Below are 19984 nucleotides of genomic sequence, written 5' to 3'. Positions count from 1 at the left end.
AGAGGAAACTTACTATATGCCAACTAACATGGAACCCGTAAGAGTTTAAAAGATTAATCTTATGGAAGGTCTTCTTACTATGTAATGTAAAAATATTGTCCACTAATTGTCGCTTTTAAAATAACATCTGTTTTTTACAGTTTTAGAGTTTACAGTGTCATCCAAACTGAATACAGATTGAAATTTGGACTGGAAATTCTGCAGATTGTCAACATCTTGATAGTTCTTATGATGAAGATATCTATACTTTCAGAAGTTTTGGTCAGAATCAGTGATCTGGGGTAAAGGGCTAAAGTGGTGTGAAGGCTAGGTTAATATTCCAGTTTCAGCTGATCCTTCCTGAGTCAGGCTGAATTGAAAAGGAAATGTGAAGCACACTGTGAGCTATACTGTCTACCAGCTTCAAAGGTATTGACATAAAAGGAGAAAGACATGAAAAGAGAATTGTCAGTGAATAAGCAGCAGCCAGAAAGACCCAACAGGCATCTGGAGCGGACACACAGACAGTTTGAGCATTACTGTCTTGATGATCATTTTCTCCCTAGTGGAACCAGTATCATCTTTGTTGACTATCTGTGAGATAATTCCCAGAAACATTAACATTTTAACCCCCAAAACTTTGTATTTTTTCAGGAATCCTCCTCCTACTTTGCTGCATCCTGAGGAGTGGTGCAGAGGATTCAACCATTTCATTTCACAGTGAGTTTTATTTTCTTTTAAAAACAGCTTGTCCAGCAAGGCCTACGTGTGTCAATCTGAGAACAGAATTTGTTCATGGAGTCGTTACTTTTGCAGGTTTTTAACTTCAGTTTTCTTTTCATAGACTCTAGACCATGCTTCGCTTTTTGAAAGCTATATAATACAGTTTGATTTTTTTAATGTAATTTGCTTCACAGCTTCTCTGAACTCCTTAGTTGATTTGCTTCTTGACTTTGATGGACCTGGGACAGATTTATAAATACACCTGATTTCCTTGATGGTTTTGCAGTGAAATCTTGTGTCAAGGAGAAAAAAGGGCTAGTGAAAATGTGCTGGTCAACTTAAAATAAGAATTTGAAAGACAAGAGAGAAAATAATTGCCTTTTTTTACTTCACTAATATTTAGTAGGTTGGATACCCAATATATGTAGTTGAGCACCAGTTGTACCAAGAGTATGTTACCTAGATGGTGGCAACTTTCTGGATGCAGCTGTCACTGAACTAAAATATGCTTTTGCTTTACTTTTTTCTTTTTATGGTGAAACTAAGAAATCATGAATTAGTAGTTGCTAGCATTATGTTAAAAAGTCTTAACAGCAACTTCTACGAGTGATTTTTAGGATTCTTCAGGTATTTCATTGTGACCTATCACAGCCTAAACTGTGTAACGTGGGGAACAATATTATCAAACCCTTGAGAAGTTTACATCCATCAAATAACCAAATACTTTGAACACCACTCCTCAGTACTGACTTCTCAAGATAGGTTTGAAAATACGCACGCCTGCATTTTGCATCTGTTCTGTTCCTTAATGTATCTAGTTCCTTGTGGAGGCGTACAACGTCTATATGTGAAACCTTTTTCAGTCAGTTGTGTGGTAATGTCTTCCCGTTTTAGGAGAAGTTAAAAATAGAAAGGCTGATGCAAATTTTATTAATAATCCATGAAAAATATTCTTATTTACTATGCTCTTCTTTAATCAGGCAGGGAGGTGAGGTACACCGTAATGGTTGGTCTATAGAGGAAGGCCATTACTGTCATTAGTGCAACATAACTCCGAATCCCTTCCAGTAAAAGTAGAAGCACATTCCTCTAGTGCAGATTAACCCAAGTTGTGTTTCTCCGTAATAGATGTCCTTGTTTACACAGAAGTGTACATTGTGATCTATGGCAGAATCAGTGTTTGATTACAGAAGTCACTGGGTGGTGGATGAATTCCATTCTGTTACAGGAAAACTTGGTTTTTACAGTATTTATGGACTGTAGCCTGTATTCTGGGGGACTCAAGCACTGGTAGGTTATATTCCACTTGTGCTTTAGACAATCAGTGCACCTGGTAAATAAGTTTACATTCTTTTCTCAAAACATTGTGCATTGACCTTCAGCATTGTTATACAGGTTTTTCTTTCTTGGTATCTTCCTTTTTAGAAGTCCCTCCTGAGCTGAGCTTGAGAACAATACAAAAACTTAAGTTTAACATTTCTTAACACTTGTTCAGTCCTTTAGTTCAGCATGCCCTGTTCATAAAAAGTCAGATGTTAGTACTTTACGGCTATACTTGTTTTTAATCTTGTCCTTTGGCTTTTTGATATTTTCAAATTGCATCTTTTTAATCACAGTGATTTTTAATTACTTTTGCTTAATTACTTCCTCTCACCAGCAATATCTGCAGGTTCTCAAGCCTTTTCATTTTTGCAGTAATACGCACAATGAAGTAAGAAAGTATCCTCATATGCCATCTCTTAACATGGAGAAATGCAATAATTATAATAAATATGCTGGTTTTATATCTACCTTTAAGAGAACACTGAAATGGAATTCTCTGACATTGCTTCATTCTTGGGCATGCGTTAGTAGAGTTTTTATGATGCAAAGGTTACAATAGTTTTTATGGAGGCTTGGACTTACATTAGTGGATTTTCTAGAAAAAAATAAATAATGAAACATTGGCTCATACAACTGCAAACCTTTTAGCCATTACTGATAATTGGCTCATTTATATGCATTAGTTATGCATTTGTTGATGTCTACCTTGTGACAGCTTAGTTATGATAAATTAAAAGCAGTGATTGTATAAATTCCATACTGCCTTTTATCCATATGTTAGGACCTTGCCTGATGTTTCTGTCACCCTTGTGATGAGTGGTTAGCTTTCGAATAATTTCATTATCTGTCTCCTTCCTGATGGCTAACATCATTTGCATAACAAGCTTATCTGGTTCAAGTTGTGGCCAGACCTGTGTACTGACAAAAGCCGAGCATGCAGCTTTGACTAAGCGTACTTTTGACTTCAGTTCTGTTGGCATAAATAAAATTACTGTGTAAAGATCGCCAGATATGGCCATTGTAGTTTTTTTCACCCCACATTCTCATCCCTTGAAATGCCACTGTCTCAAGAGGCATTTTTTTATAAGTGTTCTCTCACATATTATAGTGATTTACAATGTGCCTGAGCTGGAAGTTTTAACGTACTTTTGTAGGTAACTCTTTAAACTGTTAAAGTAGTAAACATACATTTTTCAGAAATTAGGTCTGTGTTGTTAACTATGATTCTGCTGCCCCAAGAGATATGATTTTGTAGCATATTTTAAAGTCAGATGCATTATTTACAAAATCTGAATGGAGAGAGGGTCAAGATAATTCTTAGCTTGGTGAATTTATGTTTCTATTCCCAGCATTGTTGACCTTGACTTGAAATGAAGGCTGCAATATGTTGTCCTCATGAGGATTTTTTAGTGAGATAGCTAATCTGAGTTAGATACTTTGTTTTAAAAAAATACAGACAAGACACGATTTCTGCCAAGTCTTCTCTGGCAGCAGCCTAATTTTGTATTTGGTATCTAATGAGATACAGCACATACATATTTTTGAAAGTCAGTAAAATTCAGTGTATGCCTGTTTATCTGTACTACTGTAATTGTCCATGAAGAACTATGCCACTCTGTTCATAATGTAAGAAAGAATTAATTATGTTTTGTTTATATACATATTAATAGAGTTTACCATTCCTATAGGGCCATGTAAACAACTACCTCAGTTGCTGGAGGATTGGCTCCTAAAAATAATACACATTACCTATGTTTATTTCTATGTTGAAATAAACTACCAGTTTTGAAGAGTTCACTCTATATATTGCCCATTAATGTTTATGAAGCTTTTCTTTTTTTCTCCACTCTCTTAAGATAACAATTTGTGTTCACCACCATTTTAGACATACAGTGGTTCAGAATGTGTTATAAGATAATACAGGCTATATGTTAAAAGGAATAAAAAAACCCTATTCACTAAAATTATCTCACATGCTGCAAATAATTTTCTTGGCACTTTAAACCTTGACTGGTCTCTAGGGGTAGATAGAACAGTTAATATGTTCTTGAAGCAGAAGGATACAATAACCTTTATTTACATTACATCACAAAATGTAATTTTAATTAAAATGAGCAATGGTATCTCCAGGGACAGACTTTCTCCTTTTAAATTTATTTAACCAATGATGAGCTATTATGGTTCTTTGAATTAAATAGTCATTCTTGTACTGGAGGGAATTAAAGAATTAAGAAATTCAGGAAGTACTAAAGTCAGAATGTGAAGTTAAAGGATGTATGGTCATATTTATCATCAGAATGTAACTTTTATTTTGGCAATGCCATTGCAAATACAATATGAACACAACTTTTAGTCTTGCTAAACTCATTTTTTGTACTCAGTTTAAGCACAGCTTCACAAGCTTGAATTTCATATTGATAATTCTACATTCAGAGTTATTCAATTAATAGATCATCTAGTTTATATGGGGTTTAAGTTGTCCATTTCGATTTGTTTTCTCTGAATGCTTTTTTTCACAATCTAAGCAATTGTTTAGTGACATTCTGTTCATATTACATAAAGAACATTTTACTGTTTCTTTCCCTGAGAACATGATATGCATTTGACATAACTCATTAATTTCACAGTATCTAAGAAGAAAAAGAGGTTTGCAAATGTCAGAAAGGTATACAGATTGTGATGTGTAAGGTTACCACCAAATCTGTAAGTTTTCACATTTTAATCATTGATGTAGACTCTGAGAATCTCTCTACAGATGAACTTGAAATACTACATTACAGTACCTGACAAAAGATCTCCACCACTTCTGAGTATTGCATGAGATGTTTTTATACGGTTGAGTTGGCATATGCAATGGATACAATTATCTTCAGCTTTCTAATGAGCAGTGGTAGTAAAAAAAATGCAGTTTTAGGTAGACTTGAGAAACTCCCATGCAGGTTTGAAGTCCTGACCCTGTAAACAATTGTGCTAGATTTTACAAATGTCATAGTATCAAGATCTCATTCTTCCCCCAGTTCCCCTGGTTTGTGGGTTTATTGGCCTTCTGTTCTCAATTGTAAACATGAGTAAGTGTAGTGCAGTGAGAAAGATATGTATCCATGGTAGAGTGACAAGTCTGTTTGGGAAGCATTAGTAATTCTAGGAATAGTGTGCTCAACAGAAGATTAAAGTTTCAGACAGAGCATATGAAGTAAATGTCTGATGAGACAAAGTTTCCTTGCTCCCTTCTTCAAGTTCCTGGTGTCGTTAAGTGCCAGTATTTCAGTTTCTCAAGTAGTATCTGCCTATTGCTTTTTCACAGGGATGCTTTATAAGCTTATTTCAAAGTTTAGATGCTTCTGGAGCTCTAACATTATTAACCATTTATTGGAAAGAAAGCCTTTTGTAACAGCTAATGTTTGCCGTTTCTCTGCTTTACTTGAAAAGAAATGTAAGGGCAGGATGTTACCACCTGTTACTACACTGTTTTCACTTCCATAATATTTGGTAAAATTAAAGACAGAGTGTAGCAGAAGACTGAGACAGTAAGATGGAAGTGGTAGACATGAACACTAAGATGCTAGGTGGGAAGGAGGGAAGGAAGTAAGGAAGATGGCAGGAGTGAAGTGCAATATGTCTGTGCTGATCTTGTAGTAGTCTGGTTTTAGGGGTGGAGTTATTCCTTACAGTTAAATCATTCTCATTTTCCAGAGAAAGGATGTGTTCTAGATGATCCAGGTTTGTTTGGAATGCATTTTTGATGATATGAAAGGCAGAAGTATAGAAATAGGAAAACAGTAAAAATTGGAGTTGCAAAAAATATAAACCAATTAATAAGCCAGCATTTCTGCCTGATAATAGTACCTTCCCATTGGACTGATGAAGCAACAGTAGAATAGTAATGCCTTATTCCTGCCGGTAGATTTTTTGAGTCATCTGTACTTGCAGAATAGAGACAAGAGTTCCACTTGTTCTTTTACAACTGAAGAAAGTGAGATGGAAGGGCACCTTGCTCAAAGTCATCCAATAATCAACAGCAGAGATGGTAATGAAGCAGTCCAGCGTAGTTTTAGATTAAGGGAAGCCCCAGGAAGCAGCCATGTGCCTGCTGTCCTCTTGTGGGCTGTGGGGCGCAGGTCAGGTCTGGCACACAGTAATAGGAAGAATGATGTTATAGCCTGTGGACTCCCAACCAGATGAACTAACTTTATCTCGTCTGCCCAGGTGTTTGTGCATTAGTTCAGACGAAGACATCAGAGCATGGCTGGATTTGGGGCTTCACAGCAGAGGGCATCAGGCAGTCAGCTTAACAGTCTATAAGCAGGAAACTTTTCCCAGCTGTTTTGTGATTATGGTACAGTGGATCTACAGTTGCCTTTTTAGTGGCTGTCCATATGTACTGGAAGATAGGAAAGAATGCACTAAACACCAAAGGAGAGAAAAATATCTCTGTCCTTAGCTGTCTTTTCAGCTACATAAGATGTATAAGAAATAAACTGTCAGTATCACACTGTGCTTTCCTGATCTACATTCTCTGTGCTCCAACCACCTCAAATCAGCTGCAAGCTGCAGTGTCAAAGGGATAGATACCTAAAGGAGAATGTTTGGTACAATGCAAAACATATGGTTTCTAATAAAAAACTTCAGTTGTGAAAAGTTCTGAAGGCTCTTTGTGTATCTGGGTCTTCAAGGACAGGCCAAAGAAGTATAGCAGTCCCATTCCTGGTAAAAAGCTAGAAGCCCTCCATTTTCATCATGCAATAAATAAATGTATTTGAGGTTTTGAGATGCTCCCTAGAATTGTTCTGACTGAATTTCTGTTGTTTCTGGTAAAATTCTAAGGGCTTCAACATGAGCAGTTTGACCCATTCTAAGAACCGTAAGGGGTACTACTCCATAGAGTTTCCATTTTTTGTTCTCTAAACCATGTGTAGGAGCCAGAATAAATTGTTGTGTCTACTCAGCCCAAAGGAGCTTGAGAAACCTCTTGTAATGTTTGAAGCTTTAGAAGAGATAAAGCTATTTACAACACCTAATTTTACAATTTCAGTGAGTGAACCTTTTATGTTTCAGATGTGAGCTCTAAATTACACTATATGGTACTTGATGTTAAAAATTAAACTGAAAGAAGATTTATTAAAAAAAAAAAAACAGGTGCTAGTGACATTTCAGTGTCAAGAGTATTTCTCTCATTGTCAGGGAATATTAGTAATTTACAGCATTTGCTACCAAAAGGCAGATCAATAAAGATATAAAAGCATTCTCACCATCAGAATTTATATTATGCATGTGATGATTGAGTACTTTGTCATAAATTCAGTCTTTCATCCTGATACGTAATTATAGCAAAAGGAAAAGTAAAATCCTTGTTATTTATCATGGGATGCTGGTTGAAGACAGGAGACCTATTTAACCTACATATATATATCCCTAGTGCTCAGCGTTCGCTTGTTCCAAAGGGGCAACTATATGTAGTTCTGAAGATAAGGTTATTTGTATCCTGTATGTCCTGTTGAATTAGGTTTGAAAACAGAAATGCTGTTGGCAAAGCTGTCACAGTTTTTTAGTTCATTTTTGCCAACGAGTGACCTGTGGCAGTGGAAGATGAGCCAGCTTGGGAATGGGAAGCAAGGAAGCTTCAGGGAAGCAGGCATATCCCTGCATCATTATTACAAACATAATTCATGAAACATCTTTTTCTTCTCCACCTTTCTGCTGCTTGTGACTGACCAGTGTCTGCCACAGCTACATGTGGTACAGAGGTGGGAGGAACAGTCAGAGTGATGGATAGGAACAAAGCATTTTAACCAGTTAAAAACAATCTCAGAGATTGTTATTTTTTCTTTCTTCACTGGAAAGTTTCTGACCTAATGTACCTGGCCTAGATGGTCTTGCTTGGCAGTGGCTGTTCTCCCATTTCTCTGAGTAAGGGGGTCAACCCAGTTGGGGTCATGCTCTTGATTTCATTAATCTTCCACTGTGAAACAACCTTCTGGTGGTATAGCTGGGAAACTATGTGGAACACAAAATAAAGAACTCGGAACCTAGAGACCTCCTTCTTCTTACTTAGGAAGAGGATCAAGAGAGTATGACCTTACTCTTTCTCCTCTCCCTCTGGGAAATCTCCATTCTAGATCCCTGGCTGAGCCATCTCTACCTTCAGGGGCAACCTGTAACTGTTTTTTCTGGGACTGGGAGGAGAGGTTCTCAGAACCTTAGAATGACCTAAAGTCCTGTTCGAGACCCTGAAAAGCTCTTCTATCCCACTAGGAAAGTCCTGGAAAGAGTCCTCACTGCTAGGTAGCAGGTCGTTGTCCTTGTGCAAGCAGTACTTGGAGGGCAGAGAATAGTGGTAAAGAGCTGTGGAGGAGCAGATGATGGGAAGAGCACTGTGATGGACCAGGGAATGGCAGAGAGATGGCAATGAGGGCTTTATCTAACCATTTGTTGAACGGACTGGAGACTTCATATCTCTCTTGCCCAGAGGCTGTGGTGTGGATTCCCCAGCTCTAATACAGAGTCTAATGTACAGTCATAATTTCTTCCAAATAATAGCCTATGCATCTTCAGTGCATGTAGATGACAAACAGTGACTAGATGTCTGGTTGGATATTGGGTTTATGAGACAAAATAAGTTCCAGCAATACACTGCCAGCAGATGAGAAATCAGAAAATGTAGCATTCACAAAATATAAAATTGAGGAAAACAAAATACTGGAGATAAATCATAATGTAATTAAGCTGTAAGGGTTGGAGCTGCTTGGTTTCTTTATTTTTAAAGAAAGTACTTTATAGTACTTTCTTTACTGGCCAAATAGATTGTGATAGATCTGATGAAAGAGAATTTCTGAAAGAAATAACTGCTGCTGCTCTACTTAGGTTTGGCTGCAATAGTTAATGATGTTAGTGATTGTTTTCTATTTCTGAACACACAGGAGACAGACCGCTGCTGTTCTTATGAATTCTGTTCTTTCCATTTATTCATTAGTAAATATTAGCTCATGGATGCTGATAAATATCTCTCCTTTTCAGTCATCTGATTCGCTACTTGGAAAACAGCAGTTTACATTGTTGAGATGTAGCAGTTCCAACAATGTTATCGTCCAAGTGCAAGCAGCCAGTGAATTTTATAGAGGTTGTCTCAGATGGGCCTGGTGTATGGGAGTCTGCTCTTATCCCCTGCTAATAAATGCTTCATCTTTGCCTGTAATTGTGGCAGAATAAAAACGGTGCTTAGGAGCTTGGCTACGAGGTTGCAGCAAATCGCTACAACCAACCTATGTTTAATGTAGTGACACTAATGAATTCTGAGAATTAATTTTCAGCTAAGAAGGCATGATGGAAGATACTAGAATTTCAAATTAGGTAATGGATTGACTTTCATCAAGGCAAACATGTATAATGTTTGTTTCCTTTTCGATCTCTACTTACTTAGAGTACTTACTACTACTTCCCATTATTTTAGGTCCAAAAGATAGCAGACCAAATACAATCATATTTTCATTATACCTTATCTGAAACCCATCTTGTAGCAGATTTGCTAGTGAATTTGCTCAATGCAAGGTGGTCTCACCACTCTTTTTTTTTTAGTTCATTTTAAATAATTTCCACTGGCCAAACAAATTGGCTTAATTTGCAGATGCAGCACATTTGTTGGTTTTATATGTAATTGCAGCATGGTTGATGTTTGACAGTGCCTAAGCTGATTGTCCAAATTGTTATTAAACGGATGCTCAAGTGAGCACCTGAAGATATTTTACTTTTCTCCTTTCCTCAGAAACAAATTCTTCAGTGTGGCTGTGTGACTTCTTAGTACTGTTTTTCACTTGTACAATGCATACTCTGATTTCTCTTGGCTGCGTTAAGTAGAATATTTTCTGATAAATGACATTATGGAAGCTGTTTTGTTACTGTACTCTTCCTCTTTCAGATGTTATTTTTGCTGGATTTTTGTGTATTACTTCTTGATTTCTGTTTTTTGTGGCCTTTACATGGAATACATTTCCTGACTGAATGTACTGGCAACTTTGGACTCAGGCACCCATATGATTAACTTTTTCACACATTATAGTTCTGTTCAGGGTGGAGGTCAGTAGAAAACACTGTGATAATGCTCATCTTCACGCAGGCTTTAGCCATCGTAAGAGCTAATAATTCTATATTAAACTATTTTCTTCTGAAGAGTAGTGTAGTGTCAATACTGCTTCTAGTGTAGGAGATGATACCTTACAGAACACCTGCAGTGACACTGGCAGTCTGATGCATCATTTTTCATTAGCACATAGGTAGTGGCCCAAGAATTGTTATTTTACAGGTAACATTGACTAAGAACAGCAGCAGCACGTATTCAGTGTGCACTAGAAGCAACAGAGTTGAAACGACAGTGTGTAGAAACTAAGCATGTAACTATGCCTCAGAATATTTTTGTCTACATAGAGAGGAATTAGGACAAAGGAATATGCACCAAGAAGAGAAACATGATGACTGTCTTTTCAATGTCACATGACAGCTCTCCATCCCACACTTCATCACAACAGGCCTGTGATACACCAAACTGGCACTGAATATCTGAGTATGCACTGACCCCACAGTACGTACTGTGACGAAGCTGCAAGCGGGTACTGGCACTTGAAACATAATAAGGAGTAACTTCTAGAAGTGACTGTGTCAACACTTTTGCTGCTTCAGAGCAAAAGGAGAGTGTATATGCCATACACTCTTCAATTCCTATGGCCTGCCTCATCTTTTTGCTGCTGTGTTCCTAACATGCTGGGAACTTGCCATTTAACTTAATGGATTAAACCAACTTCAGCTGAGATGTACATTCTCCTGTCAGTCTTTTCCCTAACTGGAGTAGGAGTACTCACACAAGAAGTTAGACATGAATTTAAGCAGCTGTCCTGCACCCTTACATGGCTGTTAGTTACTAGCTCTCTGCTTTGTTGCAGCGTCTCACTAACATTCTGAAAGGGCTCTTTTCTTCTGATGTAGACACAAACTTGGCACAATAGTGCTCTGTCTGAGCTTGGAACAGAGACTTTGATTACAGAATCATATAGATGTGTCTATAGTGTGGTCATCTTATGAATTCATGAAGTTTTACTTGTGTTCCAAGTGAAATCCTAGTGACCACAGACTGCAAAAATATCCTACTACTAGAGAATAAAGGCTGCATATAGATGAAACGATATATAAACTTTGCTAGCTGCAAAGCAAAAGAGTAGCATGCGTATAAAGTGACTAGTCAGTGGGGGATTGGCAGGAGTATGCAACAGAAGCAAAGGTAATCCTAAAGTATTCTTCAAGACAGCCTCCCTGACAGAACTTACCTATGCTCGTTAAAACACCTGCCAGACTGAAACAGCTAGCATTTCAGACAAATAATAGAGAAGCTAAGAACTTTTTTCCCTAAAATGTTTTCCTTCTATCTCTTCTTGTTGGGCTTCCTTAATGAATGCAGTGTCCTGGACATTTTGATGTTTCACCTAGGGGCCATCTATATGGAATAATTTATCTTTGAGCTTCTGGACCTTCTCCATAGATTGTCCATAGATCCATTTGGAGGTTGTTCTGGAGCTCAGGGTAGAATTTATATTAATAACTAAGTACCACCAGGTGAAAGATTTGTATGTTCTTCACACTTGTGATAAACACAAGATATTCTGCTGGAACTGTGTAATTTCTTGAAGAGAATCCATTTAAACTCTAATATTGTTATCATCTGAAAAGCAACTGCCATGGCATTAGGGCCTGTTGCGATAGGACAAGGATTAATGGCTTAAACTAAAAGAGGGTAGATTCAGACTAGATCTAAGGAAGAAATTTTTACAGTGAGGGTGCTGAAACACTGGCACAGGTTGCCCAGAGGGGTGGCCGATGCCCCAGCCCTGGAAACATTCAAGGTCAGGCTGGATGAGGCTCTGAGCAACCTGATCTAGTTGAAGATGTCCCTGCTCATTGCAGGGGGGTTGGACTAGATGAACTTTAAAAGGTCCCTTCCAACCCAAACTAGTCTATGATTCTATGACACAGCTTTACTTGGATTCAGTTATATTACTGAAAACTTCCTGATGTAATAAAACTTAGAAGAAAATTTATATATTAACAACATAGCATAAATACTATAAATTTGTAATTATTGTTAGAATGGTAAAAAGCACTAGAACGCATGAGCTTTTCAAACTGAAATCTCCACTTCAGATACTTGCCATCAATCTGTGATTTTGTATACTGCATAGCTTTTGTTGTTCTGTGGGGTTTTTTTCCTCTGCCTTCCTGATTAATGTGACCTTTCTTTTGAAATGCTTTTTTCCTTTTTCTTGGGCAACATATAAATTTAACCAGGATTGGCAGGGACCATATTGTCTGTGTGGCTGTATTGACTTTTAAAAACCATGGATCACAAAAGGAAAAGTATGTGTGGGGAGCGTTGTCAGAATCTGTTGAAGGCTAATGATGGATCTCTTCATGGAGGTGAAGGACTGATATTTATAGCCTTGCACTCAGAGGGATGTAGATAAAACAGGTTCTGTTACTTTAGTCTTTCTATCAGGAGGCTACAGTTCTAGCCTATAGCAAAATTCACCAAAATAGTTACAAAACTGGTAGCACATTTTACAGACTCTGTTTTCTGGACCAGATGTACCAAGAAGAGATTGGGAAAATGGTTTTCAGGAACCTAAATATTAAAGTTATGTTCAAAGATATTTCAGGATCATTTTAAGACCAGACATTAGGCTTCAGTAAAGTGTTTGAGGTGAGGCTAAACTTTAATAATTTTCTAATGTGTTTGGTAGTATTTGAAATCAATTAATGTGTATGATTATTTTTAGATGTAGTTTAGATTTTGCAAATTGTTATTGATACTGCTAGAATATAAATTATTCTAAAAGGTATTACAGTTTCATTGCATTTTTGGCTAAAAAGGTAATTTTGTGATATTTGGCCCTGCCTAAGGGAGTTCTTTAGGTGTATCACTTAATATCAGGCAATAGGGGATGTAATTGTGAAGTATGTAATACAATGGATCTCATCAAATAAAGTAGTCTTGGGCTATAATTTGCTGCACTGATAGGTGCTACAAGGGAGTTATATACTGAATTGCAGTATTTCTTTTTCACATTCTCAATGTCAATATTATTATTTGAGCAAGATAAACAGATTAATATAAAGAATTAGAGGGTACTTCAAAGTGATCTAATCCTGTTAGATCATTCTTCTGTTTGGACTGTATTTTTTCAGCTTTATTGTACAGAAAGGAATTCAATTTTAATGATGGCTTCCTCAATTTTAAATCTCAATTATATAAATTAGCATGACACTTTATTTTATGCTAATTTAATAGGATGTATCTCTACTCATTATAGATCACCTGTTCCTATCACTGACAGAACTTTAGTACCTGGCTAGCATTTAATTCTGATTCATTAATTTCTCTTCCAGTCTGAATTACATAGGTTTGCAGAATTTTTTATGATTCTTATGCTAACACTTGTCATTGCAATATAGAATATCTACTTGAAACATTAATTTTAAAAACAAAACACTGTATCAAATTGTTCTGACTAGTGTTATATCACAGGTTTCAGTTGTTTTTAATAGGCTATATCCTACAGTTCTTAGTCAAACTACCTAATTGGAGAACAGGTAAAAAATTGAAGTGAATTACGTATTGTCTATTCATCTTAGGTTATGTTTAATGTAGATGAACTGTATAGCACTTACAAGATACAATGACATTTTTTCATAGTAAACTAGTTACAGTTAAAAAGAGAGGTCAAATATGCTCAAATTCATAGTCTTTATAGTAGTGTACTTGTAGGGTGAATTGGCTTAAGTATTTTGTGCCAGATTTATTCCAGTGTAGAGGAAGGGTCTTGTCGCATATTGAGGAACTCAAATTCGTAGAAAAAGAAACTACTGTACAATAACAGGCACACAGTAAGCCGATTCAAATCATGCTGTAATGAGATAACATCATTGCCTGAGACCACTATTTCTCTGTCACAGGTGTCTTATCAAGGATTTTGAAAAGCGTCCTTCAGTCACCCATCTTTTGGAGCATCCATTTATTAAGCAAGTACATGGTAAAGATATGTCTCTGCAGAAACAGCTGGCTGAGCTAATCCAAGAACAGCAGCAGCTAGGCTCCATAGCCAAAACAAGGTACTGTACAACATTATGCTGCAGCCCACCTTCCCCACACTAATCCTGGAAGAACAAGTTGAAACTTTGAATGCATGATTTACTGTCTCAAATTATTATTAATGCATTGACTAGCAGCAGTATTAGTAATAATGCTGCATGCCATGTGAATGCGAGATACTCGTTTTCCCATTGATACTTTTTAAAGCTAATTTGATCAGTTATAACGCAACCTCCTCCTTAGCCTTCTTTCTCCCACTGAACTCTGTTCTGTATGTATTCACTTTTGGCTCAGTCATGGAGATGCTAATAATTCCAGGATGTTTTGGTTTGTGGAAATACATATTGGTGTGATGAAAAATTATATCGTATTTTGGTTGCAGATCTTTAAAAATACAGCTGTGAACAATGAAGTGAGTACTAGAAAATGTTAAGAACAGAACACTTTGAAGTTTGCTCTTTGGTTACATACTATTAGTAAGAAAGGTATTCAGCACTTAAAGTAATTGTTTTATCTGTAATTTAATAGTAACTGCTATTTTTCTTTCAGCCTAGTAACTAATTTTAAAGTGTGCTTAAAATACTATGAAAGTTCAGCAGCAGCAGTGGGATTTTTTACTTTTGGGGCCGATTGTAAATATGTCTTAGTTTAGTTGTTGTCCAGAGGGTGGCAGAATTTCACTGTTTCAAAAGAGAATTAAATGCAAATGAACACACATTCCCAAGCTCAGCAATCATTCTGTAATATGAATTTTGTCTAGAGTTAGATAAGCTCTGGCCCATTATTATAAACAAACACCTACTAATGTTGATGAAGAAAATTAAATGTCATGATTCATAAGTCATAAACATGTGTATACTTATATGCCGTAAGACTCCGTAGTTTAAATGCTAAAACCCCAAACAAAAATGTACAAGTTAAAATAAAGGAATAGCTGTAAGTACAGTTTCAAGGTGAAGTTGACTTCTGCGGGTTTATAGTAGTAGATGGGTTTTTTTTCTGGCAAAATATACCAGGAGCTGCTTACTGTGGGTGAGGGAGCTATGCCGGTGTTCCAGTACAAGTTTCTACTTTATCCAGCCTCCTAAGCAGACCTTGCCCATGTAACACCTCACGGATCAGTTGCCTGCAGCTGTGGGTTGGCTGGCCTGAAAGGTATCAGAGTTTTTCCCAGCTGTTAACCAAACGGAAGGTATAGGCAGAGAAATGGTCCTTGTGCTAAGAGGAGCTCTGGAATAGATTCCTCATGGTATTTCAATACATTCTTCTGGGATCTGTCTCCATAATGTGGAGTGAGAATGAATCAAGACCAAGACAGCCTTTCTTTCCTCAAGCCTTTCCATATATTAACTGGGAGCGCTGTGACAGACAAGCTTCTACCTCCTATGCTTATGTGTGACAGGAATGTAGGAAGGATTTTGCTTCCCAGCACCCCCACTATGAATCAGTGCTCACTTAATGGAGTTTAACTCCTCATCCATCTTAAATATTTTGTTCACCAAGGGTGATTATTTGAAACTTGTATGCAGTAGCACCTGCAGATTGCAGTGGTGAAGGGGGACTCTTGCAATAGTGGATTTAGTCCTAATCTTATCCTCTCTACCAGTCTAAGTTCTGTTGTTGTCCCCGATGCCCCTAAATTTACTTGGCCAACTAGTCCCAGGTTCCCTGTCCCAGGTCATTATCTGACCCGCCTTTCCCATCAGTTTCCATTCACTGTTCATTCTGTTTGTCCTTAAGGCTTTATTTTCCTGTTAGAGTTAGCTTCTTGTGTCTTCTTCCTCTACCATCCAATAGTTTCTGTTCTGATCTCTACCTTCTTCAGCAAGTCCTAGTCCAGGTTCTTCTGTTTTTTCAATTATTTCTGTGTTCTTGGTGTTCTTCCTTACATGATAATGTACTCACAGCAGTCATGTTCTTCGTTGTCACTGAATTCACCTTTTCCAGGTCTGTTACAGTTTCTCTTCTAGTCTTAAAGCTCTACTCTCAGCAGACTCTTTATACCCATCTTGTTCTTTCCTGGACTCTTGGTTTGCTTTTAGCCATGCCTCTGAATTAGGTGGCTTCTTCCTCTGCCAATGAACAATAAGAGAGGCTGCTGGAGAAACAGGTGTCTACTTTCACTTTGAAGCCAATGGGCCCAACTTCTATTAAAGAATGTCTTTCTGATTGTTGTAGCATTGTAAGCACCAGCCCACTTTGATCAGTGCTGAGACCATGCTCAGTGAAGGCAAAAACTTACTGATCATTTACCATTAAAATCTACAAGATACTGTTGAGAATGACAAAGTGCTGATTTTCCAAAGATCTAAAACTTGATCAAATTAGTACAAACTTTAATGAGATTGCAAAAGCATATCCCTGCAAAATACCAAGTCTATGGGCCAGACGGTTAATACTGGACTACAAATGTAAGATTATTACAAGAGAATCAATCACCAGGAGCATCTAATTATAATTTTCCCCAAAGGATAGACATAGTCTCATAATACTAAAGAGCTTTTCCCCCTAGGAAAATTGGTGCCAATTAAAAGCTTTAAAAACTCTGTAATGCATTTATAAAATAATTTTCAATACAGAATCTAACGTGCAGAAGAACACATGACTAGATAGTACCGTAAAAAAAAATTACTGGCATTTATTTGTGGTGATCTGTAAATGTCATCTGAGTATAGTCACCAGTTCAAAGTAAATAGGCCAATTAGACCCCATGTTGAGTAAAACCTTTCTATTATACCATTGCATGTATGTGCATGCCATACATCAGCCAGGGTGTGGCACAGCAGTTTGCACAGAGAGGGCACTGTCACCTAAGGGCTCAGAGGCGAGCTCCAGTAGTGGTCCTCACCCTCCCAGAAGAAACCAAGCTATGGTTTCCACTCGGCCAGATGCCAGCACCAGAAGGCATATGGCAACCCAGACAGAGTTCCCACATAAACGTGCAGCTGTCCAGGTCATGGGCTGCAAGGAGGGCCTGAGGGCAGCAGAGATGATAACTGTGTGAGGTGTGACCAGGTGGATGATCTCAGCCTGGTGGCAGAGCTGGAAGAGGAAGTAGAAAGGTTAAGGAGTATGGGAGTGTGAGGGGCTGACAGACTGGTGGAGCTGCTCTCTACCATCACTGAGACACATGGCTCTGGATGGACACATCACCAGAAGCAGACTCCCCCTACCTGCTCACCACCAGGCAGAAGGGAGGGGTCCTAAGAGATGGGGAGGAATAGAAACAGGTCGCTGCTCAGGGCAGCAGGCAAATCACTCCCCAGCCTACTTCACCTTCCCAGGTACCCCTGTACAATAGGTATGTGGCCCTGGAACCTGAGGGCCAGGAAAATGATATGAACAAAAGTCCATCCAGGTTCCAGGAGTTGCCTACGGAGAGCCAGTCAACCCCACACATCGACCAGCTCTGCCAAGAAAAAAGAAAGGTGGCTGTCATCAGCAACTCCACTCTGAGGGCCTTGATATGCTGACCAGATCCAACCCACAAGGAAGCCTGCTGTCTCCCTGGGGCCCGGGGAACAGATGTTACTGGAAAACTCGCTTGTCTGGTACAGTCCTCTGATTATTAGCCATTACTGGTTTTCCACGTGGGCAGTGATGAAGTCGAAACAACAAGAAGTCAGAGGGCAATCAAGAGGGACCTCAGAGCCTTGGGACAACTTGTTGAGGGATCATGAGCTCAAGCAGTGTTTTCTTCTGTCCTGCCAATTGCAGGGAACAATGGTGTGTGTAATCGAAAATCACACAGATCAGTACCTGGCTCTGGGCCTGGTGTCACCAGCTAAATTTTGGGGGTTTTGACCATGAGTCAGTTTACACAGCACCGGGCCTGCTGGCAGCAGACAGCATTCACCTGTCTCAAAGGATTCTAAATCAGGAATTAGCAGGGCTCATTGAGAGCTTTAAACTAGATTCAAAGGGGGAAGGGAATAAAACCAGACTTGTTAGAGATGAGCCTGGGGGCAGCATGCCAGTGTTGGAGGACCTGCAGGTGCTAGTGAACAATCAGCTGAACATGAGCCAGCAGTGTGCCCAGGTGGCCAAGAAGGCCAAGAGCATCCTGGCTTGTATCCAAAACAATGTGGCCACTGGGACAAGGGAAATGATTGTCCCCCTGTACTTGGCACTGACGAGGCCACACCTCAAATACTGTGTTTAATTTTGGGCCCCTCGCTTCAAGAGGGACATGGAGGTGCTGGAGCGTGTCCTGAGAAAGGCAGCGAAGCTGGTGAAGGGCCTGGAGCACAAGTCTTATGAGAGGCAGGTGAGGGAAATGGGGACATTTAGCCTGAGAGGAGGTGGCTCAGGGGGACACCTTACCACTCTCTACAACTGCCTGAAAGGAGGCTGTAGGCCGGTGGGGTTGGTCTCTTCTCCCAAGTAACAAGTGACAGGACAAGAGGAAACAGCCTCAAGTTAGACCCAGGGAGGTATAGGTTGGCTATTAGGGAAATTCAAAGATCTTTTCCAACCTAAATGATTCTATGCTTTTTCTGTTTATTGATGTGCCCATGACAGGTACAGTGAAATGTGCATTAATTCCCTGATGTTCAGAGATAAAGAAAAGTAGATGTCCTTTTTAGGAGTATAGCAACACTACCGATCAATAATTTAAAAGGTAAATAAAAAAAAGTGTTCTAAGATCACAGGCTGAACATTTCCAGAAACTTGGGAAGCCAGCAGGGTGCTGGTGTTAACAGTGCTTCTACTGTGAGGGAACTCAGGGAGCCACTGGTGATGACAACTGATCAGGAGGTATCTGGGTTTTGGCTTATTTGAAAGTCTTCCAGCATCGATGCTTTGCACTTGCATCTTTTCCTTCTTTTCTGAGTCAGCACCAGTGGTTTTTTAAATAGGATTCTCTTTCCAATTAAGCCATGACAGTTTTCCCTATTTTGGGTCATTTCTTAAGGTCATTGTGCCTGAAAGCAAGCCTGCAGACTAGAAAGTCAGTATTACTGGTTTAGGTGGTGTGATGGAGACATGTGGAGAGTCAATCTATCAACTCACCGCTACTGAGAAGGAGAGAACTGGCTTCTTTTTCTCATTCTCCCATAGTTCCCAGGAACAAGCTCATGATGCTGTTTTTATTACAGCTCCAATGATTGTCAAAACCTCCTGAGCTAGAACTTCTATAGTAAGAGAAAATAACTAAGTTAACAGAAACACACAGATAATTTTCTAGTCTGTTAATGACTGCAGAGGGGTGCCTCAACTGATGTAGCTGAGGTAAAGGAGGGAATACTTCACCTGACCAGGAATAAGGAGGAGAGTGGTAGAAAGAAGCAAGCCGTCCCCTTTTGGCAGGATCATCTGGGTCAGCCTCTGGAGTCACAGGCTGAAATGCGTCCTTAATTCACTTTCTTTCATTCTTCATTTATAAACTTCTTTGTATGCAGCGTAGCTAGGCTTAACTTCAGCACAGTTCTTCATACCTCTGAACTGAAGGGGCACTTCATTGTCCTTGCTGGGCTCAGAAGAGCCTACTAACACACACATTTGTCGCTATCATCAGTTTGTTGCTGACAGACATATTGTTGTCACTTTGTCATGAGATAACTTACCACAGAGCTTTGTACCGTATTATTTCCTTTAAGTTAGAAATTAATAATAAAAAGAAAAAGTTTATGCTAGTAAAAGATGACTTTTAAAATACAAGGTGGCATTAACAATTGCCCATGCCTTTTTACTGAAAAAGATGCACTTTGAAACTTTTCCACCAGTTTTATTTTTCTCTAAATTATTTTCATCTGTGAGATGCAAATATCTCCTATCCTTATGCAAGTATCTCCTATCCTTATGCAAATAGGTGTTTTCAGTTTCAGAAAA

The 19984-nt window shown here is 38.6% G+C and overlaps 1 protein-coding gene across 16 annotated transcripts in view; it reads left to right on the top strand.

Moving 5' to 3' along the window:
* UBR3 (ubiquitin protein ligase E3 component n-recognin 3) overlaps positions 1–19984 on the top strand; it is a 333487-nt gene that overhangs the window by 198233 nt on the left and 115270 nt on the right. For all 16 annotated transcript variants that reach the window (XM_080398882.1, XM_080398880.1, XM_080398881.1 and 13 more), the window contains 2 exons: positions 634–699; positions 14017–14172. In XM_080398882.1, coding sequence (XP_080255008.1) covers positions 634–699; positions 14017–14172 — 222 coding nt within the window. The remainder of the gene's footprint in view (positions 1–633; positions 700–14016; positions 14173–19984) is intronic.

This window comes from Falco punctatus (assembly GCF_963210335.1).
Source record: "Falco punctatus genome assembly, chromosome: 8".
NCBI lineage: Eukaryota > Metazoa > Chordata > Aves > Falconiformes > Falconidae > Falco > Falco punctatus.
This window is presented reverse-complemented; position numbering and strand designations above follow the sequence as displayed.